This window comes from Macrobrachium nipponense, chromosome 31, assembly GCF_015104395.2.
Source record: "Macrobrachium nipponense isolate FS-2020 chromosome 31, ASM1510439v2, whole genome shotgun sequence".
Lineage (NCBI taxonomy): Eukaryota > Metazoa > Arthropoda > Malacostraca > Decapoda > Palaemonidae > Macrobrachium > Macrobrachium nipponense.
The window spans coordinates 16,322,066-16,349,047 of NC_061093.1; the positions used below are offsets into that span (position 1 = coordinate 16,322,066).

Sequence of the window (26,982 nt, forward strand, 5' to 3'; positions counted from 1 at the left end):
TTCTTTGAGGGAAGGGGAGGAAAAAAAAAAAAAACTACCTAATTTCGACAGGGGTCCTGCTGGGGCCTGCGTAAATGGTTTGGGGGAATGGATACACGAAGGGTTGAGTGGTGTGACCTTGAAGTTTGACATGGTAATGTTTCGGTTAGGTTTATTCTCCGAATGCTGTCTGTGGTGGGGTATTTTCATCCTCTGGCACTTGAGGTTTCAGTTCTGTCTGTAATATAATAATAATAATAATAATAATAATAATAATAATAATAATAATAATAAGAAGAAGAAGAAGAAAATACCGGATTTAACCTTCAATTTAACACCATGAATATAGGTCAATTACTCTATATTCTCGCTGAGCCGGAAAAACGAATATTCAGGTCTATTGAGACAGTAATTCTGCTATTCTTTTTAATAATAATAATGATAATAATAATAATAATATTCTAAATGTCTGATGATAGAAAAGTAATACAAGTGTTTAAGTTTATAATAATAAAAAAATACATAGCGTCTGGGTAATAATAATAATAATAATAATAATAATAATAATAATAATAATAATAATTTTATTTTGCTCATAGTGTTCAGACTCTCACACATTATCCACTTTCGTGGAAGCTGGAAAATTACAATAGTGTGGGAAAACAGAAGCAAAAAGAGACTTCCAGTAATTACAAGCAGATGAAAATGTGTGACCCAACAAGTGTTTGGAAGCTGAACGAGAGAGAGAGAGAATAACGTCATCCTTGATTGGATCCTCCTGAGAAGGACACCATGAGAAAGGAGCACCAAAATTATAGGAATTTTTCAGCCAGGGACAGATGACGATGCTGAGAATAATAAGATCCTGGATCACTGTGGTGGAGAGAAAACAAGTAAGATAGGCACCGAAACAATCGGTATATCGTGTAATCGAGGCCACCGAAAATAGATCTATTGTTCAGTGTCCTCTTTATAATGCTGTATGAGCCTCGGTCCATGAAACTTTAACCACTGAACGGTGGTGGCCTGGCCTATATCGTTGCCATTCGCAGATTGTCGCTAACTTTAACATTAAATAAAAAAAAAATTAAAAAAGAAAACTGCTGTGGCTAGAGGGCTGCAATTTGGTGTGTTTGATGATTGGAGGGTCATGATCAACATACCAATTTGCAGCCCTCTAGCCCCGGCGATTTTTAAGATTTGATTGCAGATAGAAAAAGTGCGGACTGACAGACAAAGCCGACATAATAGTCTTTTCAGAAAAGCAAAAAATGCACCTGATTTTTTTAAAGCAGTTTTATCCATTTGAAGGATATGCTTCAAAACAAGTGTAAAATCAGCTGACGAACGGGATGCAGACGAGAGATGCGAATGAGCAAGATCTGTGCTGTACTAGGGACCACGAAAATTCCCCAGATTACGTCATCTTTCACAAACGCCCTGACGATCAGAAACAAAAGACGAAGGAAAGGGAAGTCTTTCGAGATCGAATTTCGGCAAAAGAATGTAGGACAGGTGTGTAAAGAAATAATAAAAATATATATAGAGGATGGAATCATCAGACCTAGCAGTGATGAAAAGAAGAGTAGGAAGACCAGAGAAGATCACGGATAAAGAGAAGAAAGAAACAAGTCGAGAGACGAAGATCCCTTGGTCCATTATTTGAAATCTTGACTGCAGAACCTGATTCCTTATTCTCAACATGACCAGACACCAGATGGAAGCGATAGAAAATAAAGTCAAGCGAATTAATGTAGGTAAATAACCTTGAACAAAGTTGAAAAATGAAGGCAAAGTGATGGTGCCGCTTCGGGGAAACTTTGTAGCTTCTGAAATTTATGAGCAGTGATATCCAAGTCAAGGGGCTTTTGAGAATAATGGATGAATTAATGACCACAGTCATGATATAATATCAATGATACTGCTACTGATGGGATTAGACTATTAGGGCTGCAAGGAGCCCTATTGTTATTGTTGCCTAATGACCTTTAATGATCATGGAATGAAACCCCCATACAAGGATTGCAGCTAAACACTTTATAAAGAAATATCAGATGCTGTATCACTGAGAATGTGATATGCAAAGTACGATCGGTTCCTCATCACAATAGACTTCGTTGATGATAAAAAAAATGAATTGAAGGTTTTTATACAATACTAATACTTTAACACAATCACTTTGAAATAGGAATCAATAAACCGTACATTAAATTAAATTCACTGTCCAGTTATGGAAACAACACCATCTTATCTCCCGTAGTGGGGGGTTAGTGCCGTCAATGCTCCTCTTGCGGTGCACTGTAGGCAATACTTAAGATTCTTTGCAGCGTGCCGGGCTCCTATCTACAACCCCCTTTCATTCCTTTTACTGTACTTCCATTCATATTCTCTTTCTTCCATCTTAACTGTCAACCCTATCCTAACAATTGATTCATAGTGCAACTGCGAGGTTTTCCACTGTGAATTTCCGTTTCAGCGCTGAATAGTCTTACTTGCCCCAGTGCTTGGCATACAGGCCAAAAGTCTATATAAATCAGATCAAACACCATCTCATCATTAAACGGCCAAAGCCTTAGGAAAACATCATGGACGAGGGAGGGGGAGGGGTAGGAAGGGGGCGAGTGGAGGAGGGAGGGTTGCCATATAATTCGATTTTCATGTACAGTATTTTTCTGTTGTCGAAAAAAATATGCGTTAGTTTGTCAAACTTTAAAAACTTATTTTGTTTACTCTGTGTGTGTGTGTGTGTGTGTGTGTGTGTCACAGTATTTTTCTGTTGTCCGAAAAAAATATGCGTTAGTTTGACCTCAAACTTTAAAAAACTTATTTTGTTTACTCTGTGTGTTTGTGGGGGGGTGTGTGTGTGGTGTGTGTGGTGTTGGGTGAGTGTTGTTGTGTGGGTTTTATAGGAATGATTATAAAGATGATCTATGCTGATCAACAACGGATATGATTATCATCGTATGTTGGTGGTTACAAGAATTATGATTTTTTTTTTATTCCCGGAGTATGACAAAAACCACACTTTTTAATCTTGGGAAAGATACATAACACATACGCTAATATGTAAAGCACAATTAATAAGAAATAAATAACGAATACGGTATAGCATAACATTACATCTGACTCATCACTCAAGTTCCGGTGTCCCTCGTCTTATGCAAGAAAACTTTTTCCAAGAATATATTAACAAGCTCTGCAGAGCCCCAGTGGAAAATAAAATGAAGTATAATTAAGTAAATCAAAAGTAAAGAATATAACTCTTCGCCATTAATACCTGTTCATAAAATAATTTACGTGTGTGTGTGTGTGTGTGTGCGAGCGCTACAAACTCGCCGCCCTAAAAAGCACATGGAAGATCTTGATGATGAATGGTAGAAACATAATTTCTTGGGAACCATTGAAAGCTTTCATGATGGAAACGAAGCATGCCATAGAGTATATAGACAGGAGAGTGACTGGTTTGGCGTAGAAATAGTTTTTGACAAGGGTGTGGTGTGTTTCTATGGCTGTGCAAAGCTTAAGAATGGGAAAGAAAGAATGGAAAGCAACGCATTATATGAGAAAGGAAATGGGGGTGTAGGATAAGAAAAATACCTAACCTCATTTATAAATAAATATATAAATAAATAATAATAACAGTAATAAAACTAGTAATAAATTCCTGTTAATTATGAATGACAATTGTTCCTTATACTCAGAAATCAAGGTTTACCTCACCTATTTTTAGATCTACCGGGAAAAAACTATTTTAGGCCCCGTCTCCTACGGTTCAAACAAGAAGACCGCACGGTTTATTTTTATTATTGATTTCGAGACAAAGGCAAAGTTTGTATTGTTTCTCACGCCAATATTTCAGTACGCGAAGTCTTAAATTTAGCTTAAGCAGATTTATAGAACACCTTGTCTTGTGTGACAGCGTATCATTTTTTTTTATTAGGGATGAATGTGAGTATTTGAAATTGTTCTAGTTGATTATATTTACCACTTGTTTTGCATAGGATTTCTGTAACTGTGGTTTATAATACCAAATCTCTTCGTCATACGGTGTGGCCTTCTCCACAGATAAGACTAAAATAAGTCACTAGGAAATACCGCCAACATTTCAGTGCTGCTTCGTGACCAAGGGTGTATTAAACCGTAATTTCGCTTCTAACCCAGTATACCTTGCTCTTCATTACTTGTTCCGGACGGAGCCAGTATATCAAACACTCCTCGTCAATTCGTTCAATTTACGAGTGTTTGTAGTAGTGGTAATTTGAGCATGGCGCTTCAGGGGTAGTAAAAATAGTTCGCGCTTCGGCCGCTGTTACTAGCGTGGCGCTGGTCAAGCAAGTTCATTTCAAAGCCCGAGTTGTTCAGTTGTCAGTTTGCTGTTTAAAGCAACGAGCAACAGGTTGCCTGTGTGAAAGTGATGTTTGGATTTTGCGTTCTTGTGACTTTAATTTCGTGAAGTGGAGGTCGGTTTTATTACAGGAGTTAGGAGAAGGATCAGGTTATAGGTGGGTGTGCGTCAGAGTGGCGTAGTTGTTGTGAAACGATCGTAAAAACTTTGTTTACAATCCAAGGCGTGTTCTGTAGTTTGTTGGGTCTTAGTGCTGGTAATGAGTACCTGACCGGTATATGATATGTCATTTTTACTCTCTGATTGTCGTTAATGTTTACGTTCTCGCATTTGTCGAGTGTTCTGCTTCGTGTGTGAAGTAATGCTTATTGTTTGACCAGGTAAGCAGCCGGGCGTGAGGGTGATAAATACTAACTGGGAAAAAGAAAAGACAAACGACCTAGTTGTGTCCCCCTGGACGTAGGCGCGGCCAAAACGAACAGGGATCGCAGGGTGTGTTCTTATACGAGTGACTCTTAAACTCGTGTCTATAAAGTGTCATCTCGTTCATAAATCTGAACATTTTTGACTCTGATTAACCAGGTTTAAACCCAAAAGACTCGTGAAGTTGGTGACAGTAACTTCCATTGCACCCGTCTCGCGTAGTCTTAGGGAATTGTACATACGTTTCCGAATTCATTTCCTAGTTTTCTTATCTGGTGGTTTTACCTTATAATAATATTTGTACTTGTCCTAGTAACAGTATGTCACGAATGAAACTCTTCTAATTAAGTCAAAAGGCTGTAGCTTAACCCATTGGTGGATTTGTGCACAGGTTGTACCTATACATAGAAATTTTCATAAACCCAAAAGCTGTTGTTATGCTTTACTAGTTTTTACTCCCTCGAGTAGTGTTGCGATCCTATTTTCTTAGCCAAGTGCAAGAATTATAAATCTTAATGGCAGGTTTTCATGTGTTTTATACCTACCCTTCACACAACTTGTGCAAACCACTTGTATTTTTTTTTCTCTCTCCTTAAGGCTATAACCAGATAGTTAATTATGTGGGATCCCATTGGGAAATGGTTTGTGGGTAAAATAAAACTGGAAACTAGTAGAATGCTTGTTAGGAAAATAGATAATGCATGAATTACAACATACTAATTAAAGACAGAGTTCATGTATGGCAACAGTAACAGTTGGTCAGTTTTGCAGTAGATTTTAGTGTTATTTTTATTTTTAACTATATTAATGAGAAACAAGAGTAGTACAGCATAAAAATTCCAGTATTGACTTGAGCTTTAACAAAATAGATACAAGCCAACTGATTGACTTGAACTTTAAAAAGACTCATTAATATTGCAATCTCTACATGTTCCCATTGCCTCCCAATTTTTCCTGTGTCCAAGACCCTTAGAGTGGAGTTCTTAGGAAGTGATGCAAGTCTTCATATATGTGATCCACATGCACCTTATATTTTGTATGGGAAAAAATGCCATTATGAATGTCATTCAAATATTTTTGGTAATAGTAGTACAAATGCAAAATAGTTTTTCTCCCTGTTGTTGACATAATTTTTATTTATTTTGACTGTTCCATTGGATAATCCATTACTACATACACCCACTTCAAATGTACATGGTGCTACTGTGGGAAAGAGATTGTTGGAGGAAGGGAAACAAAAGCAAATGAGAATTTTTTTTTATCTTAACCAGATCTGTGGACTCCTAAATTGGGATGAAATATGAGAAAGCATTCAAACCTAATCTTCCCACCAGACAGGATGCTTCATGCTGTCTGATAAAGGCTTTGATTTGCTTGATGTGCACCCCATCCCCCCACAGACACGCACAAACAACACATCTGTAAACTTATGTGGTCATACAGTCAGAAAAAGTCTTTACTACTCTAAGGTCTCAAGTGCTGGTCATTTACTTTCCATCTGTGGTTCCCTCTTCTTAAAGCTTAAGGGAGGTTGCAATGACTTTTAAGTAACATTTCCAATGAGAATGAATGTAAAATTCTGTAAACTTGTCATTTTCTGTAAGAAGGCTACCGCTCTTTACTTTTATAATTAGTCTCAAGTAGCATAGGCTAATCGGCATTTTTGAAATTTGTACAGTACACTTTTAAGTATATTTGATGTTATTCTTATATAGATTAGGATTCTCTGTCATTAAGGTAGTGCATAGATATGGTCAGCTAAAGTGTCCCCCATGTACAGTATACACCCGACAAGATATAAGGGTGCTTAGTGGCAAGCAGCCTAATGTTGTGTAGAATTTAGATGGAATGGAAAAGTTGGGAAGAAATTTCAGCAGTGCATTAGGCTGCCTAAGCATTAAGAGAAATTGGTGGAGCTTGGACACTGACAAGGAGAGAGTGCTCAGTTACTGCTTGGAGGTTTAATAAGTGGCTGTATATTTTTTTTGGTCAGCGCTCCCACTGCAATTTTTGTTTACTACATATCACTTTATTTCCCCCTGTGTCCTTAATATGGGCCAAGACGGTGATTTGAGTCAACAGATAATAGCAAAGATAGGTTGTTGAAGCAATCTGGCCTTAAAACAAAGCAGATATCGGATCCGCTGGTTGTGAGGAGGCATCCAGTTCGATGCTGGGTTGCCAGATTTAATGAAGGTGGCAACCATGAGATTCCGTTTCAGACAAAGCACTCTGGTATGCCTAAAAAGATCTCAGATAGAAGTTGACTGTTCTCAAGCGTCGATTAGAAAGTAATTGACAATTAGAGAACAGTCAAACTTCGATCAGAGGTCTTCTTAGGAATACCAATAGGTAAAAATTGCAGTGGGAGCGCTGACCAAAAAATATATACAGCCGCTTATGAAACCTCCAAGCAAGTGACTGAGCGCGCTCTCCTTGTCAGTGTCCAAGCTCCACCCCTTTCTCTATGTGCTATAAGCAGCCTAATGCACTGACTTACTTCAAAATTCAACAAGATATTAGGCCGCTTGATGCTAAGTGGCCTAATATCTTGTAGAGTACTGTAATTTGTAGCCAATTTTTTGTGAACACCATGAGGAGATGGGTGTATCATAGTGAGCTCTGTTTTATTTCCAGTCCAACTTCCCTACAATTGCTGGATTGGTTTGAGCTAAATTGTTTTGAGTTAGAGTTGAGGCATTTGTTAGTAAGTTGATATACTACTATTGAAATCTATCCTGGTTGCTTCTACAAATTTTTGGAAGCCTCTGTCACAAGCTTGATGTTATTTTCTACTACTAGGGTGATTTAGAATATCTTTTGCTTTAGAATTCTGAACATACCCATGAGAATGTTGATCGTGTCCATCTGAATGAATTTCTTGATGTAGGATGTAGCTTTGTTTTTTTCCAAGAACTGCCAGTGAACTATTTAACAGCAAGTATTAATATTGCTGAAATTGCTAGCTAGCTACAGTAGTGCCTCAGGTTACGAAATTAATCCGTTCCAAAGCAAGCAGCCTTTGTAACCTGATTTTTTCGCATCTAGAACTACGTTTTACATGTAAATTGCCTAATTCGTTCCAAGCCCTACAAAATCACCACAGTAAATTTTATTATAAAGCTAAATTGACAAATAATAAACAATGAAATACAACAATTTTGACCATTCAATACTTAACCTAACCATTACTGTACCTGTAAGTAAAGTGTATTAGTGTACAAGGTACAAGAACCTTACCTTTCGAGTGAAGCGATGTCCGAAAGTGGCGACAGAGGAGGAGGACAAATGGCAGAAAACATGAACACTTAACTTTACGAAACACATTAAAAAATGGCAGAAAATATTAACACTAAACTTTACGAAACCCATTAACAAATGGCAGAAAACATTATATAACACTTAACTTTACGAAAAACTCAAAATTAAATTTATTATTTTTTTTTTTACCTTTTTCTGATTTAAAATCTTTTTTTACTTTTTTACTTTGTTTTTTTAATAAATTTCAATTTCTTCACCACTTCCAATTTTCTGTTTTTTTGTATCACTTGGACCTTCCTGTTTGCTTACTACTAAAGGCCTCTTTAAAGAATAACTATCGAAGGAAGATTAATTCTGCCTGTTTTTCAAAATGTTCCTGAAACGACTCTGGCAAATGTCATCGAACTGTGCAAGCATACGACGTGTGTAAGCCTTTTCGGGGTGTGTCTTTTCTACAAATGTTTGCACTTTATGAAAAGCAGCTAGAACATCCTTAATTTCTGCTGTTGTCATAGGGTCCTCCTCCTCCTCGCCGCTGCTAGAGAACTCCTCTTGAACAACGTTAATGTTGCATGGCCTCCAACTCCTTCAGGTCATCCATCGTAAGCTCCTGTTGGTGCTCCTGGGGAAGGTCATTGATGCTGTCGTTGTCGATGACCAGCCCCATGGACTTGCTGAGTGCAACGATCTCGTCAAGATCTGGTTGCAAAACAGTTCAGGATCATAAACCGTTTCTGAATCTGCTTCAGCATCAGGCCAGAGTTTCCTCCACGAAGAATTCAAGATTCGCTTCGAAACCTCCTGCCAAGCTTGATCGATGAGTTAGATGCATATCATGATATCAAAATGCTTTTTCCAAAATTCCTGCCAGGAGAGTGAGCATGATATCAAAATGCTTTTTCCAAAATTCCTGCCAGGAGAGTGAGCAGGGGCATTGTCCAACAACAGCAGACATTTCAGAGGGAGGCGCTTCTCTTCCAAGATTTTCTTCACTGTCGGGCTGAAACACAGATTTACCCACTTGGTGAACGAAGATCTTGTTACCCAGGCTTTTGCATTAGCCCTCCACATCACTTGAAGCTTCTCCTTTAGCACTTTGTGGGCCTCGAACGCTCGAGGAGTCTCAAAATGATACACAAGTAGGGGCTTCACCTTACAATTCCCACTGGCGTTGGAACAAAGTGCAAGCGTAAGCCTGTCTTTCATAGGCTTATTCCCGAGTAGCTTCTTCTCTTCCTCCGTGATGTACGTCCGACGAGGCATTTTTTACAAAATTCATCAAACCAACCCCAAGAAGCCTTGAAGTCTGGGGTTGCCTTCGATGTCCCTTCTTCTGCGTTGTCTTCGGCTTGAGCACTCAGATCACCGAAAATAGCGCTGGCCTTGTGGCAGATTGCCGTCTTGGTTCTCGTATTGCCAGCGATTTCTTTGTCCTTAATCCATACAAGAAGCAGCCTCTCCATCTCATCATGCACGTGGCTCCTCTTGTTGGAAAAAATAGTCACGTCCTTGGAAGGTGTAGCTGCTTTGATGGCTTCCTTCTGCTTAAGGATGGTGCCTATCGTTGACGGATTTCGGCCGTATTCCTTAGTGATCACACTCAACTGCATGCCAGCTTCATACTTTTTATTTGTCTCCATCTTCGTCTCCACAGAAAGCATCCTCTTCTTTCCGTGAACTTCAGCAACATTCTTGGGACCCATGGCTAATAACGTAAGTAATTAAGTTCACACACAACACGATAAAGTAACTTACAGTATGGTACAAAGAAAGCGAAATCACTAACACAAATTTGCATTAACAAACGAAATCTATGTGAACGAACGAATTCCAGGTGTTAACGATAACACTATTGCGACGAAATGGTCGAGGAACGCCTTTACGTAGGTGCATGATGGGACAGATGCTGACCAATAGGAGAGCAGGATCTTACGGCAGTGACTAGCATCAGGAACCAATAGGAGAGTGGGAGGATGGTAAAGAGTCTTCTGAGATGGCGAATCTCGGTTTACAGTACATACACCCTTTTGTAACCTGAATTATTTTCGTACACAGAAGCAGTAAAATCTTCGTCTTTGCTTTTGTAACCTGGATTTTTCCTACGTAGGGACTTTCGTATGTAGAGGTTCCACTGTATTTATAAACTCCTTCACAGTCTGTCTCTTGCATCCTGCAGCCCGGTATTCCAGTTTCATTGTTTCATAAAGATTGGAAATGATATTGTTGGCTCACATTTGATTCAGAACCAAATCATACTGTTGATGGAAATGATGATTACAGAATTATCATTGGGTTTTTCTGTAGCCTTTTAAAGTTGTATTATTCTTGTAGCTGCAGTTGTGAGTGATTGACTGATATGCCCCATGTAATGGGCCAGCAATTCATCACAATGACCTGTCGACAGAGTCTGGTCAGTGCCTCAGTGGAGTGATCGGTATGGTGTTTGCCTGCCACCTCGGTGGCCGTGAGTTCAATTCTCGGGCATTCCATTGAGGAGTTAGAGATGTGTATCTCGGGTGATAAAAGTTCACTCTTAACGTAGTTCAAAAGTCACATAAAGCCATTGGTCCCGTTGCTGAATAACCACTGGTTCCGTGCAACGTAAAAACACCATACAAACAGATACATCCTGGTAGGCTTACCTCTGATGTACAGTCTGTTATAGTACACTTATACTGTAACTTCATATACCTTATAACTTCCATTGTTTCCCAAAGTTGTATGTGAATCAGTTGAAGAAAATGAAGCAAGACATGCAACGCATCTTGTCTCAGAGTGATGAAATATTTGAACCGTTTACCATGAACGTATTACAATCAGCTATGAAATACATGAAGTCGGGGAAAGCTGCTGGTCTAGATGGAATTGTGGTTGAGATGATTCTGCCTTTTGGAGACAAGGCTAGAACTTGGCTTCTTGCTCTTTTCAATAAATGTGCATTAGCATACCGAATCCCAAGGATATGGAGAAGAGCAAGAGTTGTGGCCCTTCTCAAGCCTGGTAAAGATCTAAGCTTACCTAAGAGCAACCGACCATTATCCTTACTTTGCATCACCTACAAACTGTATGAATGCATGATAATATCCTGCTTAGGCCCCACCATGGAGGAACAACTAACACCAGATCAAGCAGGCTTTCGACCTGGACAATCATGCTGCAGTCAAGTCTTGAACCTAACTCAATTTATAGAGGATGGATTTGAGAACAAACAAATCACAGGCGGTGTGTTTGTCGGTTCTCACAGCTGCCTATGACACGGTCAACCATAGAGCTCTTCTCTTCAAGGGAGCCCAAATGACCCAAATCCCCCCACCATTGTGTGCATCATTGGATCACTCTTAGAAAACAGATCTTTGTATGTGGAAATGGACAGCAGGAAAAGTAGTTGGAGGAAGCAGACAAGTGTTCTCCCACAGGGCTCCATACTAGCCCCACTATTATTCAACATCTACACAAATGACCTACCATAACTCCAGGACAGCTGGAGGTTTACATATGCTGATGATCTCTGCATTGCAGCACAGTCACAGTCCTTTAAAACTATCGAAGAAAGACTGACAAGGGCATTATTATCTCTCTTAAACTATTATAAAGAAAGGCACCTCAAAGCAAACCCCATGAAAATCCAGGTACTATGCTCATTCCATCTGAACAACCACCAGGCATACAGAAAACTGAAAATAAAATGGGAAAACGAGGAAATGGAAATCCATCCCCATCCAGTCTATCTTGCGTCCCTCTTGATAGAACACTGACTTTCAAGGAGCATGTCAAGAAGCTCATGAAAAAAGTGGCCACTAGAAATAACCTCCTAAGCAAAATAGCATTTGCCAAGTGGGGAGCAGATGCAAAAACTTGAAAGCAAACAGCCCTATGGTATTTCCAGAATGGCCAGAGTTCTCTGGCGGGGCTGTTTGGTTCCTTCCATGTGTGTTTAATCTCCGCATACCTGCCAAATTTATAACAACAACAGAGGGATAAAACCATTTCTCCCATTACTGATATCAAATATCATCTTTTCCGTTACGCAGAATTCTAAATCAATCACATAGGTTCACGATTGTTAAAGTTTTTTTATGCAATAACAAGAAACGGAGTCAGATTTTCTATCAGCATGGCATCTTATTTTGGTGCCGTTGCCAATATTTCAAACCATTCCACGTGCGTTTAAATCCATTGATAAGCCGCTTAGATCCTCTCCAGGGTGCACTTCTTGATTTCTTAATATCGTAGTTATAGAATAAATTGTTGAGCAAGGAAATATGAAATAAAGCATAAGAGTAAGTTTGACGAGCGAGTGAGAAAATAAGCAATCGTATTGGCTGCAGACAAATCTCTCTCTCTCTCTCTCTCTCTCCTCCTCTTCTCTCTCTCTCGTCCATCGTCTCAATCTCATCTTCTCGTCTCTCTCGTCTCCTCTCTCTCTCTCCTCTCTCTCTCACCAACACAAAATAGTAGATAGGAATTAATGACTGATTATTGCTTGAATATGATATGGCAAAGTTTTGGCCTGACTGAAGTGTGGAGTGACTTTGACACTGACTTACAAGTCATTCCTGGTCATCTCACAGCCATGGATAGACATCAACTTCACAGCAGAGAAAAAGCAGTCATATACAAAATAAATAGGTATTTTCTAGAGGAAAGGGTGAATGGAGGGCCTATCTTATTCCATAAAAAAGCTCTCGCTTGGACAGCTGTAAGATTTAGAAAGAGAATGAATGAAAAGCCCCTATAATCTTATAATTATAGCTTTGGGGTTTGTCTCAAAGACCATCCAAAGGTCTGTCACGCATGGGTCAGTTATTGTTTTTGTAAAATTGGCAACAGGACAGATCTGTAAACGCCACGTCAGAAAGCTCTCGTTACGGTGGTAAGACTACAGGACGATGTTACTCCACTACAGAATATTGTGCTCCTGTGTGGGAGAGATCAAGCCACACCAAAAGAATGGATATCAAGCTAAATAAAGCCTGCCGACTAATCACTGGCACACTGAGTGCAACACCCCTGCCAGCATCGCACCACCTAACATCCGTCGAGATGCCATGGCTAAAAAGGAAAAGACCAAACAAGCAAATGATCCTTGGCACCCACTCTACAACCATCGTGAAACAAGAAGGTGTCTGAAATCACGTAAGAGCTTCATGACAGCGAAAGAACTAGAGACCCTAGACCTATCAAAATACAGACTGCCGAAATGGAGAGAGAGTGACAGACTACTAACAATGCCCTCCCTGAATAGAGGAAGAACAAATGTTGGTAGGACAAGGGATAACCTCCAGAGATGAAGTTACACAAATGGTGCTGAATGCCCCTGCGGGGAACCAATCCAAAACATGAATCACATCTTGTGTAGCTGCCCACTAGGGCCTACTTGTTTGGACATGGATCTAAGAAGAGCAAATGACACAGCACCCCAATGGGTAGAACAATGGTGCAGTAAGATATGAGTGAATGTGAATCACAAAGGGCTGCTGACGGTTCCATCAAATTTTGTAATCAAATGTCATTAAAGGTAACTTGACTATGCACATCAACCATTGCAGAGATCCTGGGAGCACTGTTGTAGCTAGCTTTTATTATTGGGCTTAAAGATAAGTAGTACATATGTACTAGTATACATAGTATGCAGATGATGCAACTTTTGTTGCAAGTTCCTGTATATGCCCCTTATTGTGTAATGAAGTAGACATGTATGGGATTTAATTAGAGAGTATAAACTGATTGGCATTATGTATTTGGGTATTGGTTTGTCAGTTAATGGCATTCTCATACAGTTTTTCTACTGTTATTTTACTGTGACACCATGCTTTTTTTTTCTCTCTTCACAAAAAATTTGCTTTTGTGACTAGTAAGCTCTCCAACATTACTGTTTGTTTCATACTTTTTTTGGCAAGATTATTTTTCAGATTACTAGTTAATTTGCTTAAAGTGAGGTTCAGTATTGTGAACAGAGGTCATAGGTTCTTTTCTTCATCCCAGTTATTTAAGCTTTATGTTGGTCATGTCCATCTGCATTTGCTGTGTTGATCCCATATTTTAGAGTAGTACATAGTATTGTTTGTTGCTCTTCCAGTACTGTTTCTGACACTGTTGTTTAGAGGCCAAGGAGAGAGCCCTTCTTTGTGCAGCCTTGTCATATACTACTTGACTTCTCTGTCCCAGTACAGGCTACTTTGCCCCAAAACACCATACATCCATCCACCATGACATCTTTTCACATTGATTGTTATATTTCTTCATTTTTACATGGCGTTGACCCTTTTAAAGGTTAGATATTCACACTTAATGCTTTAATTTTCATACAGTTGAGGCCTCTTGAGTGTTCATTAATATAGGGTTTCTCACTTGTCTATCTTGTTACTTATATAGGTTGTCCTCCATAAATTATCTTTGACAACTACTCTTCTCCCTTCATATTTGAGATCCGCTCTGTTTTCCACATTCAAAGTTATAACATTTCTCTTTGTATTTTTAATATGAGCTTTCCAGTGCATTTTGTCAGTGAATGTACAAGCATTTTGTAGTTGCCTCTCATCAGAATCTCAATTTTCTTTGTAAGTGCTCTGCACATGTCCACTGTTCATATAGGAGATTTCTGTGGGTTTCATGTGTGTGTTAGATTTATTGCTAATTGCATCACTTCTGAAATTTTGCCTAGCAGAAATCATGATAATGTAAGTATGGTAGCTGAGCTGATAAGTAAAGAATTGTGGTAACCTGAGGAGATACTGTACTCAACTGCCCTCTATCATTCCATTATTTCTGTTTTAAAAGCTGTAATTTTTTATGCAAATTTTCATGCTTATATAGCTTTGTAGCCCAGTTTTCTTTTCTGTCTTTTGTAATGCACAACATTTTATTAGATATTCCAAACATCTATGTATAGTTAGTTTTGTTCCTTCCAACTCTTGCTTTTTGCCATTTGCTAGTAGGTCCTCTTCCTCCCTGTAGATTTGCCCTTTTTTCTTGTCTGGCCTCTGCCAGAGCTTGAAAGGCCTCGTCTCTTCAAATGTATAGTTTGTACATCAAGATTACTCCACCATGTCTACATCTCTTCCCATTTATGCACTATTGTTTGCCATATTACAAGAAAGTTCCTTACTGCATTACTATTATTATTGGAAATTGTTTCAGATTCTTTTGTAGTTCTGATTTAAACTTATCCTATTTTCAGGGGGCCTCACACCTACCCGTCAGCAGCCATGGGTTGTGCAATCAGCAATGCTGCTGATAGGGTTGCAGCAGAAAGGAGCAAGAAGATAGACAAAGATTTACGGCTAGCCGGGGAAAGGGCTGCAAGAGAAGTTAAATTATTACTCTTAGGTATGGTAGTAGGAGGGCATTTTATCTTCATGCTTAGTTTTACAGAAGTTTATGCAATTGGCATAAAAATTTTATTTTCTGTAATTTTATTTTGTATTGATTAAACTACAAGGCCTAGTGATTCAGGAATTGCAGTGATTTATAATACATTTTTATGTGAATTTTGTGATGAAGTGAAACATTTACTTTTTTCTCTATGATGTGCCTTTTTGTACAAAATTTGTTGCTCATTATGTATTTATACTTCAGGTGCTGGTGAGTCAGGAAAAAGTACAATAGTTAAACAAATGAAAATTATTCACGAAACGGGATACTCTCCGGAAGAATGTGAACAATACCGTCCAGTTGTCTATTCGAACACAATCCAGTCTCTCATGGCCATCATTAGAGCCATGGGGCAGCTCAAGATCGACTTTACTGATTCCAGTAGAGCGGTAAGTTGGAATTGCCTAAATTTTCTATTATGAATGTGGAATAACTGAAGTGCTGTTTGCTGGACAATTCTCTTCAGTATTATTAGCCTCATTGAATTCATGAATATCCTCTAGTAATTGTAGCAGTGAAAAGGTAAGTCTGCTGGTTTGTTGGCAGCAAGGAACATCAGACCATTGGTTTGCTGCATGTGAAAAGCTTACCTACTTATGTGTGCTTTGCTGTAGTAAACATGCTAATTTTTACTGTCATTTTCCTATTTGCTTTTCAACTATCACACTTGGGTGAAGTGAATTTAAGTAATTATATAAGATATTTTCACCTGTTTATGTGTACTGCTTTAATGGAAGTGTTTGCCTGCCGGAGGAGCTTTGGTGCTTTGCTGTTCCTCTTTGGGCAGTAAGTACAGGTGTTATTATGGAATAGTATCTTCATTCTTTTTCACAACCTCATGTATCATGTATTGTCTCATTTCCTTTGGACCTGTGAATCTCTGATGCTGCCGAGATAGTATGTATTACATAAATCAGTGTGTATTACATAAATCCAGAAATCTCTCATTGTGTGCTGATACCTCCACAACTTGCTATAGTCATTACTTCTATTTTCCAGGATTGCCTTTGCCATTGACAAGGCTTCCATTTTTAATTTTTTTTAATTTTGTGTCAATCTTTGAATTTGATCTTGTGCTGTTAAATGATCAGTTATTTTTTTGGCTTGTTTTCAGTGGCTGTGAATTTTGTTATTGTGTTATGAATTTTCATGGTATTTGTGAGGGATCAGTATATGGACTGTGGTAACTGTAGTATTGCTAAGGCAAATATTTTACCACAAAGTTTCTAAGTGTTGACATGCTTTTGCATTTGCCCAGTTCTGCTGGTCATTTTTGTAGCTTCTTGTCAGGGTCAGGCTTGTGACCTTCCAGGACTGACCGCACAATCAGTACATAGTATGTACCTTTATATGAAAGGACTTTTCAAAATATTAACCTCAAAGATACAAACTGACATTACCTTGAAATCTTTAGTTTTGCAATGTACCTCTGAGCCTCTTTCCCGGAGTATAAGATTAGTAATGGGGATGTCATTTCCCATGAGACTGGCTGTGACCTGCCTTCCTCAGTCTCTTGCCCTGCTGTGACTCCTGTATCAGTCAGGCATGTTTATTCACTGGTTTGTAAGAAAATACTGTCCTTGCCTCCCCTTCTGTCATCTAGTATCCATACTCTGCTTGATGAACAGTACTTAACAAAAAGTGCATTATCCTTCTTTCTGAGGAATGTAATTAAAGAAGCACACACTCAGGTAGCAGAGGAGGATTGAAGATTAGTGAAAGTAAAGGCATATGAAGTCAGATCAATAGCAACTTCATTGGCTTTCAGATACAATCTTTCTCTTACTTCCATTTAGGAAATGACTTACTGGAAGTGTAAGTTGATAATTTCCTTCTTTTTATCTCTGGGACATGGAAACAACGCATAAAGATTGCAGTACCTTGGGATCTTTATCGTTGACTGGCATGGTATTGGGAGAGGGAGTGTAGGAAGTGTCTTCCCTGTCACATTTCGCCTTGATTTTTATGTTGTGCTGTGTTCTTGGGACATCTGAGGCTACAGTGTACCTGGGTACCCACTAGGTTTTATGGTTGGGGTTTAATAAAGTCATAAATTTTTTAAAGAAGACAGGTTTCTTAAATAAAGTCTATTTTTTCTCTCTCTCTCTCTCTCTCTCTCTCAGGATTGATCCCTGAGAACCAGTCCGAGAAGAGTCTACTTGAGACTCAGAGGTCTTGAAAAACTAACCCCTATTAATAATAATAATAATAATATGGTTGGGGTGGTGGTAATTTTAATATATACCATAAGAATAGGTGAAGGTGTTGTTTTTCTCTGGTTAATTTATTTTTGGTGCTGTGCCCTCTGCAGGGGCTTCTTTTTGTTAGTCCTCCTTAGCGTTTGGAAATATAGTATCCTCCGCTATGAGGCTCGCATTTATGTAATAGATGACCTGTGGCTATAATGCCCCGTCTCTACTGGTCAAGATGACCACGATGCCAGAAGCAGTATCATGAAAATGCTGCTCTCTTAACAGGTAAGGAAAGAAACACTGTGAGTGTTAGCAGAAATTTCTTTCTCATTTCATTGTTGTTATTAACATTGTTAGGGAATAGAATAATTCATGTATCCCACTTCCTGTCAATGGAAATCAGCTCTGTAATTACTTGGTAAGTTACATATACAAAAATGGTATTTTTATAATAAAATTAGATTTTGTATACACTTACCAAGTAATTACAGAATGAGAGCCCGCCCACCTCCTCACACATGGACAGTTACATAAACAAATTGGTTCTCTCTGCTCAGTTCCCCTCTTTCCCAAAAGTGGGCCAGGCTATTTACCTACACTTTTAAAACAAAAAAATTGCTACTGCAAATTTCATAATTTTTAGCTGCCAGTACTTTTAAACTTTTAGCTATGTAATTACTTGGTAAGTATGTACAAAATCCTAATTTCATACAATGAACTTACCTGTCAGATATATTAGCTAAGACTCCGTCGTCCCCGACAGAAATTCAAATTTCGCGCCACTCGCTATCGGTAGGTCAGGTGATCTACCTGCCTGCCCTGGGCGCAGGAACTAGGAACCATTCCCGTTTTCTATCATATTTCTCTGTCGCCGTGGTATCAACATTGTTGTTACTACCTCCTGACTGGAATTCGCTTTTCAAGACTTTTTGATCATCTATATTGGATTTCTTGGTGACGTACTGGATCGTTGTTTTGGCATTCGCTACCGTGGACTGGATTTGGACTTGCTTTTGATTTTTCTGATAGAATGTCTGATTCAAGTGTTAGTGTGAGAGTGTGTGTGAATGTAGGCTGCAAGGTGAGGATACCGAAGGCTTCGGTTGATCCTCACACTGTATGTCGTAAGTGTAGGGGGTTTGACTGTTCTTTAGCTAACACCTGTATTGAGTGTGAAAAGTTGAATGCTAATGAATGGAAGACTCTAACTTCTTACTTGAAGAAGTTAGAGAGGGATAGAATTAGACGGGCTGCACAAAAGGGTGTGAGTACAAGGCCTATTGAGCCTTTTTCTGAGTCTAACTCTCCTGTATTAATGATTTTGATTCTCCCTATGTATCTGAACCCTCACAGGCTTTGCATTCGGATTTCGGCGTTCTGAAATCGCCAATCTGAAGGCTACTCTTCGTAAGATGAGACAAAAATGGCGGCCATGCAAGGTAAGGGAAGTGATAGTGAATTACTTAGTGAAGTGAGTGTTCCCAGTGTTGTGGAGGGGGCGGTCTGACCGTCCCGTGCGATGCTCCCAGGCCTAGACCTCTTCCAAACTCACATACCCAGAGGAGAAGGAAAGTCGAAAGTCGCACGGAGGTTGTGGGGAATTCCCCAACGGTCCAGGCGTCCCTTCAGCAGGTTCTGTTTCGCTACAGTCTGCTCAGGACCGCTTTAATAGAAGCGTCCTACGAGATTGTTTCTCGTCGTCCGGTTCTCCTTCACCTAAACGAGGGTGGAAGGACTCGGATCTTTCTAGGCCACTGAAAAGGCACTGGAAAGAACGCGCGTTTGACTCGAGCCCGGAGCGCTTCTCGGAGGAAGCCCCCTCTTCTATCAAGAAGGCTAAGATGGTCTCGACGCCTACTCGATCGGTAGTTAGAGGATCGCACTCCTTCGAGTTCTGCTTCTTCTATTGAAGAGGACGCTGGTGTGGCTTCCAAGAGGATATTGCTAGCGGTACAAGAACAGTTAGCCTCTTTGGTTGGAGTTCTTTCGAGGGATCCCCCTCGCAAGAAGGACGCTAGACTTCCTATTAAGAAGTCTCGTCTTCTTTCGCCTGCCAGACGTGAAGCGTCCTTCAGGCATGAAGAGCCTTACAAGCGCGAGACGTCTTCCAGGCGCGAAGATTCTTTCAGGCGTCAGGAGCAATCCGAGCGAGTTGCTCTAGACAAGGATACGCTCAGGCGCGAGGAGTCAGCCAAGCGCGAGGCGCCAGCCAGGCGTGAGGAGTCGCCAACGCGCGAGGCGCCAGCCAGGCGCGAGGAGTCAGCCAAGCGCGAGGCGCCAGCCAGGCGCGAGGAGTCAGCCAAGCGCGAGGCGCCAGCCAGGCGCGAGGAGTCAGCTAAGCGCGAGGCGCCAGACAAGACAAGCGCGAGGTGCCAGACAAGCACGAGGTGCCAGACAAGCGCGAGGCGTCAGCCAGGCGCGAGATGCCAGCCAAGCAACAAGCTCCAGCCAAGCGCGAAGCGCCAGCCAAGCGCGAAGAGCTTGCCAGGCGTGAGAAGTCAAGCAGACGCGAGACTACTAGTAGACTTGAGAGAGAATCTGTTCAATCTCTATGAGTCCCTCTCCTAGTAGGAGTTTGTCGCCAGTAGTAGAGAGAGAAACTGGTGAAGATCCTCTCGTTTTTCAAGCCGATTCTTCCGCACGGTGTGGACGTAGATTCGGAAGACGATGGTTTTCGGTAGAGAAGGCTTCTCTAACTATAGAGTTTTGACGGACCTTCTTTTGCAGGAGTATGGAGATCGTTGACTCCTGCGGCTCCTCCTTCGCCTCGATCACTGTTTTCGAGTGCAATCGTACGAAGTCTTCGTCGGTTTTTTGAAGATGAGACCTACGATCTCTATGAAAAGAGCTCTACAGTCTCTTGACAAGTGGATGTTGTCGAAGAAGGATCTGGCAGAACCACCTTCTGTATGCCTTCCAGCCATCTTTCTGGTAAAAAGAGGTGTCTGGTACCGAACTGGGGAGAACATGGGCCTTTCTCTCTCCCCAGCGTCGGCTGAAGCGGACTTTTCAACCTTGGTTGATTCATCGCGTAGACACGCTTTGAATGGAGCTCGTGTGACTTGGGCGATTTCTGAGACTGATCATCTCCTCAAGGGACTCCTCCATATTTTGGGAGTGTTTCAATTTCCTAGGACTTGGTCCAATTGGGGTGATGTCTAAGAAGGCTCATGACTCAGAAGGTCTAGACCCCGAAGTCATTCTTAGTATTCTGTCGTGTATTGACAAGGCAGTACAAGACGGATCGGGAGAAGTCTCCTCTCTCTTTGGAGTGGTACTCCTTAAGAAGAGGAGTATTTTTAGTGCCTTCTTAACCAAGGCGGTTTCTCCCTCACAGAGAGCAGCCCTGGTTTTCGCTCCCATGTCAGACTTCTTGTTTCCTTCTCAGTTAGTGAAGGACATTTCTCGCTCACTGACTGAGAAGGACGACACAGGATCTTCTCCTTCACACTGCAAGGAAGAAGAGACCCCTAGTTGCGGTTGACAAGAAAGGACCGACTTTCTACTGTTCAGCCCTTCGTTGGAGGCCCTCCCTCCAGAGCTCCCTCTAAGAGGAGAGGTCCTGAGAGGAGAGGTAAAGCTTCTTCCCGTCCCTTTAAGAAAGGGAAGTGAGACAGACAACCTCCAAACACCAGTGGGTGCCAGGCTTCTCGAATTTGCAGACGCCTGGACATTCATAAACTCGGACGCCTCTTCGATGTCTATAATCAGGACGGATATCTTATCCCCCTTCCAGGACAGTCCTCCCCTAACGACTATTCCGCGGGAACTGTCAGCCAGATACAGGGATCCTGTACTGAGGGATACTCTTCGTCTGATGGTGGATCAAATGTGGGACAAACGAGCTATAGAATTAGCTCTGGAACAAAACTCTCCGGGGTTTTAACAATTGTCTTTTTCTGGTTGCGAAAGCCTCGGGGGGCTGGAGACCAGTACTAGATGTCAGCGCTCTGAACAAGTTCGTTCTAAAGGAGAAGTTCTCTATGGAGACTTCGGCCTCAGTCCTTGCGGCTTTACGTCAAGGAGATTGGATGGTGTCGCTGGATCTCCAGGACGCTTATTTTCATGTCCCGATTCACCCTTCTTCGAAGAAGTACCTCCGTTTCATGACGGGGGGAAGGATCTTTCAGTTCAGGGCCTTGTGTTTCGGCCTGTCCACAGCTCCTCAGGTCTTCACAAACCTGATGAAGAATGTGGCGAGGTTTCTTCACCTCAAAGGCGTCAACATCTCTCTATATCTGGACGATTGGCTCATCAGGGCCAGAACAGAGAGACAGTGTTTGGAGACCTTTCTTTGACCCTAGACCTGATAAAGGCGTTGGGACTACTCGTGAACCTCGAGAAGTCACAGCTGATCCCCAGACAGAACTTAGTCTATCTGGGGATTCAGAGGATTCTCGGGTTTTCGAGTATTTCCTTCGCAAGAGAGAATCGTGAGAGGCTTGGAGAAAGTCTCTCTTCTTAGGGAAAGAACGAACTTCGGCGAGGGAACGGTTAAGCCTTCTAGGGACCCTTTCCTCGCTCGAACAGTTCTTTCCTCTAGGAAGACTTCATCTTCGTCCTCTTCAGTTTTTCCTAAGGAGATCATGGAATTGGAAGACGGGACTTCTCTCCGACAGTTTTCTCCTTCCAATGGAAATGAAACCACACCTGCAATGGTGGTTGTCCCCTCTAAAAGAGAACAAGGGAATTTCTCTGGAAGTTCCGAACCCAAGCCGAGTGTTATATTCAGACGCATCGAAGAAGGGTTGGGGAGCAACACTAGGACCGAGAGAAGTGTCAGGCACCTGGAAGGCAGCACAGGTGTCCTGGCACATAAATTGCAAAGAACTTCTGGCAGTTCACTTGGCTCTAAAGTTCTTCGAACCTTTTGTGGCAAACAGTGTGGTCCAAGAAAAGTGAATGTGGACAACACTACCGGCCTGTCCTACAATTCGGAAGCAAGGAGGAACACACTCCTTGTTCCTATACGAAATAGCAAGAGATCTGCTACTTTGGACCTCCCAGAGGAACATCTCCCTCCTGACAAGATTTGTTTCAGGGTACGAGAAACGTCAGGGCGGACAGGACTGAGCAGGAGAGAAGCCAGGTCCTTCACACAGAATGGACCCTTCATTCAGAGGTGTGTCAGAGTCTTTGGGATATTTGGGGCATCCTCATGTAGATCTGTTCGCCACATTCCTTTCCAAAAGGCTGGAAGTCTTTTGCTCAGTGGTGGAAGACCCAAGAGCTCTCGTGGTCGACGCCTTCCTGCTAGACTGGTCTCATGTAGACGTGTACGCTTTTCCCCCTTTCAAAATCCTGGGGCAAGTGTTGAGAAAGTTTGTAGCGTCCAACGGAACAAGAATGACCCTGATAGCCCCGTTTTGGCCAGCACAAGATTGGTTTGCAGAGGTGCTGGAGTGGACAGTAGACTTCCCCAGATCCCTTCCAAGAAGGATGGATCTTCTCAGACAGCCACACTTCGAGAGGTTTCATCAAAACCTCCCCGCTCTCGCTCTGACTGCCTTTCGACTATCGAAAGACTTGTCAGAGCGAGGGGGTTTTCTCGCGAAGCTGCAAGCGCTATCGCTAGAACCCGCAGAGCTTCCACTAGACGAGTCTATCAGTCTAAGTGGGAGGATTTTTTAGAAGGTGGTGTAAGTCTAAGAAGTTGTCCTCCTCCAGTACCTCTATAACCGAAATCGCTGATTTCCTTTTGTTCCTGAGAGAGGACTCTCACTTATCTGTATCGACTATCAAAGGATACAGGAGCATGCTTTCGGCAGTCTTCAGAAACAGAGACCTAGAGATTGCTGATAATAAAGATCTGCACGACTTGATTAGATCGTTTGAAACAACAAAATCTAAGGAACTAACTCCTCCCAGCTGGAACCTGGTGTAGTTCTCAAGTTCCTTTCGTCTGACAGATTCGAGCCTCCTCATTTAGCTTCGTTTAGGGATTTAACGAGGAAATGCTTGTTTCTCTTATCTTTGGCGACAGCCAAAAGAATTGGTGAACTTCACGCCCTTGAAGATGAAGTTGGCTTTAACAGAGACTCGGCCTTCTGCTCGTTTAAAACACCTTTTCTAGCGAAAAATGAAAACCCCTCGAATCCCTGGCCCAAAAGATTCGAGATTAAAGGCTTATCGAGTCTAGTGGGTAGAGAAACAGAAAGGTCTCTTTGCCCTGTAAGAGCCTTGAAGTTCTACTTACAAAGGAAGAAACAAATGGGAGGCTCTAGGCAAGGTCTTTGGTGTTCGATTAAGGACCCCACAAGAATCATGTCTAAGAATGCATTAGCTTTCTTTCATAAGGAGCGTCATTACAGATGCTCACAAGTTCTGTCCTGACGACTCTTTTCCGCTTTTAAGGGTAAAAGCTCATGAAGTTAGAGCAGTGGCGACGTCTCTCTCTTTTCAGAAGAATATGTCGCTAAAGAAAATCATTGATACGACATATTGGAGGTGCAATTCGGTATTTGCATCTCACTATCTTAAAGAGGTTCGCGTGACCTAGAGAAATTTTTTTTTCTCTGGGGCCTTTCGTATCGGCGGATACGATACTGGGTACGGGAGCAACACACCAATCCTTAACTTTGTACATACCTTTCTACTAGATATGTTCTAGATTTCTGCTGACAAAGAGGGCTCGGTGCTGCACTGGCGGCCAGTCACTGTTGTTCAGTAAGGAACTCTTGTGATATCTTTTAGAGGAGTATTAAAATTTTTTTTGAGAATTTTTGTATGAATGCGTATTAGTTTCGAGTTATGGGTTGTTTGTAATGAGTTCGGGGATAACTCAGAACAATTCTTTATACTAACATGGTGGTTAGGATCAGGTGGTCGGGATTGGGGTGTGTGCTCCTTCATAAGGTGTGTTGTCATAGAAGTGGTCCAGTACCCATTGACAAAGTCCTTTCAGGCTTCTGCCTAGTAAGCGGTTCATATACCCATCGACAGACCCACAAGAACTCTTAGCCATAGATCACATATCTCGCTAAAGTCTTGAGTGATGCAGACTACCGGGCTACAGCCACGAAGTCTACCACCTATCAGGTAGAACCAAGGTTTTTCTTTATACCTACAACATATGTTGTTTACCTGTCTATTCCATTTTTAGCTGTCTCTTACCCTCCACCAAAGGGTGCCAATCAGCTAAGTATATATCTGACAGGTAAGTTCATTGTATGAAAATGATATTGTTATAATACAATAAAGTTTCATACATACTTACCTGGCAGATATATACGATTAATGGCCTACTACCCAGCCTCCCCGCAGGAGACAAGTGGAAGAGAGAAAATATGATAGAAAACGGGAATGGTTCCTAGTCCTGCCGCCCAGGGCAGGCAGGTAGATCACCTGACCTACCGGTATAGCGAGTGGCGCAAAATTTGAATTTCTGTCGGGGACGACGGAGTCTTAGCTAAGTATATATCTGCCATGGTAAGTATGTATGAAAACTTTTATTGTAACATAACAATATCATTTTTATAAAAATACCATATTTGATCTGTGCAGTATTATTGTATGGTGGTGCTGTTCATTTCTCTTTTCAGATTTATTTACATATCCAATTATTAACATCTTCGTTCACATATTGTGGCTTTGTATCTGTTCATGTACCTGTAATTTCTGTGTAGCTGAAATCATAATATATGTCATCTCAGAAAAAAATAAGGTAAAAGGATAATGTTGTCAAAAAGTCATCTGGTCTGACAGTCAAATTTATATCTTCAAGTTATTGCATACCATTGAAATTTGTAGTATATATTTGAAATTGGATCAAATGAGGAGAAATTAAAGCAGATTAATTTCATTGTCACATTTTGGAATTGATTAAATGTCATATAGTTTCTGAACCTTAAAAAATCCCTGATCGCGAGAATGTATTTATATTAAAATATTAGATTACAGTATCATCTAGCTTACCCAGCAACATATTACAAGAGTTTGAAACTAATGTTCCAGTAACATTATCATGTATGTTGTTTATTAACTTTTAAGGTTTCATCTCCTGCGGTCTAATGGGAGTTTATATAATTTGATGCAGTGGTCTAGTTAGTCTATTATATAATGCATAATTGCATTTGCTTTATTGTTTAAACAGGATGATGCCAGACACTTTTTCACACTTGCAAGTGCAGCAGATGAAGGAGAGCTGACGCCAGAATTGTCTAGAGTAATGAAACGATTATGGAATGAAAGCGGAGTTCAGCATTGTTTTAGGTAAGTAGTTGTGTCCATGCAGCAAGCAAAAGATATGCCAAGAAAGTTACATTTCAGACAAGACCCCATCATCACCAAGGGTGTTGACAACCTCACTTGTAATTTCATTTAATGATTTTGTTTTTTCCAGTGTGGTCTTCTGTTCTTTTAAGGCATTACGGCAGTTAGACAAGATAATTTCGTGTTTGGATGAAAAGTAAAGTTTTGTATTTACAGGAATAAGATTTTTATACTCAGAATGTGTAAAAGCATGGAAAATAATGTTCGTCTTGGGGTACACAGTTAAAAATTAAAAGCCAAGGGTACCCAAGAAAAGATGAGATAAAATCTGAGGGCAAAATGTATTGAAATTTTTAAAATAACTTTTTCAGTCTAAATTAAGGCTAAAACTATCAGTATGACAAGAGGTAAAATTCAGTCTGCTAAAACTCTCTCTCAGATTACCATATTTGACAATTACTACTCATGAATGACTATCTATCCCATTTCTTTTTATTTTTAATTACTCTGTTAATTCCATTAGGGGATAAGCAAAGATAGTGTTTTGTCTTAGTGATCATATCATATAGGCTATCCCATTATACAGCTTATGTAAGATTAGAATTATTTAGAGTGTTAATTTTCCACACTCAAAGTCTGAAAGTGTAATGTATTTTGAATTCAGTATATTTATGAATTGCATTTTTAATTATCAAGTTGACTTTTACTTAACAAATGTAACGCCTCCACTTTTTTCAGCCGATCGCGGGAGTATCAGCTTAATGATTCTGCGGCATATTACCTGAATGCCTTGGATCGTATATCGAGACCGGGGTACATTCCGACACAGCAGGATGTTTTACGAACAAGAGTTAAAACAACTGGCATCGTGGAGACAAACTTTTCATACAAGAATCTTAATTTCAAGTAAGTGATCGCCTTGAGGTTGTATTTTAACAAATTTGTCCATTGAAAGTATTTGAGAAAATTGACTATAGTTGACACTTATACTCGAGTCTGGTCATTGGAAATTACGCTGGATGAACTTGCATTTTATCTGATCTAGCTTTTGTTTTCTACTTATTTGGAAAATTGACACTAATTTTTTGTATGTAGCCAGATCAAATATAGTTCAATTTTTATAAATCATTTCCTACTAAAGTGGAAAACTTTATTGCAAGAGAAGACATTTTTGTAGGGTATTCTGAGGGCAGTAGA

At 40.6% G+C, this 26,982-nt stretch overlaps 1 protein-coding gene across 2 annotated transcripts in view; it reads left to right on the forward strand.

Moving 5' to 3' along the window:
- Positions 1-26,982, forward strand: part of LOC135206648 (guanine nucleotide-binding protein G(i) subunit alpha) — a 152,039-nt gene that overhangs the window by 107,999 nt on the left and 17,058 nt on the right. Inside the window, exons 1-5 of one of the 2 annotated variants that reach the window (XM_064238000.1) lie at positions 4,323-4,481; positions 15,189-15,337; positions 15,587-15,771; positions 25,667-25,785; positions 26,524-26,691. In XM_064238000.1, coding sequence (XP_064094070.1) covers positions 15,217-15,337; positions 15,587-15,771; positions 25,667-25,785; positions 26,524-26,691 — 593 coding nt within the window. In that variant the 5' untranslated portion in view covers positions 4,323-4,481; positions 15,189-15,216. Of the gene's footprint in view, positions 1-4,322; positions 4,482-15,188; positions 15,338-15,586; positions 15,772-25,666; positions 25,786-26,523; positions 26,692-26,982 lie in introns of those variants that run through there. The other variant, XM_064238001.1, reaches the window with a different exon arrangement.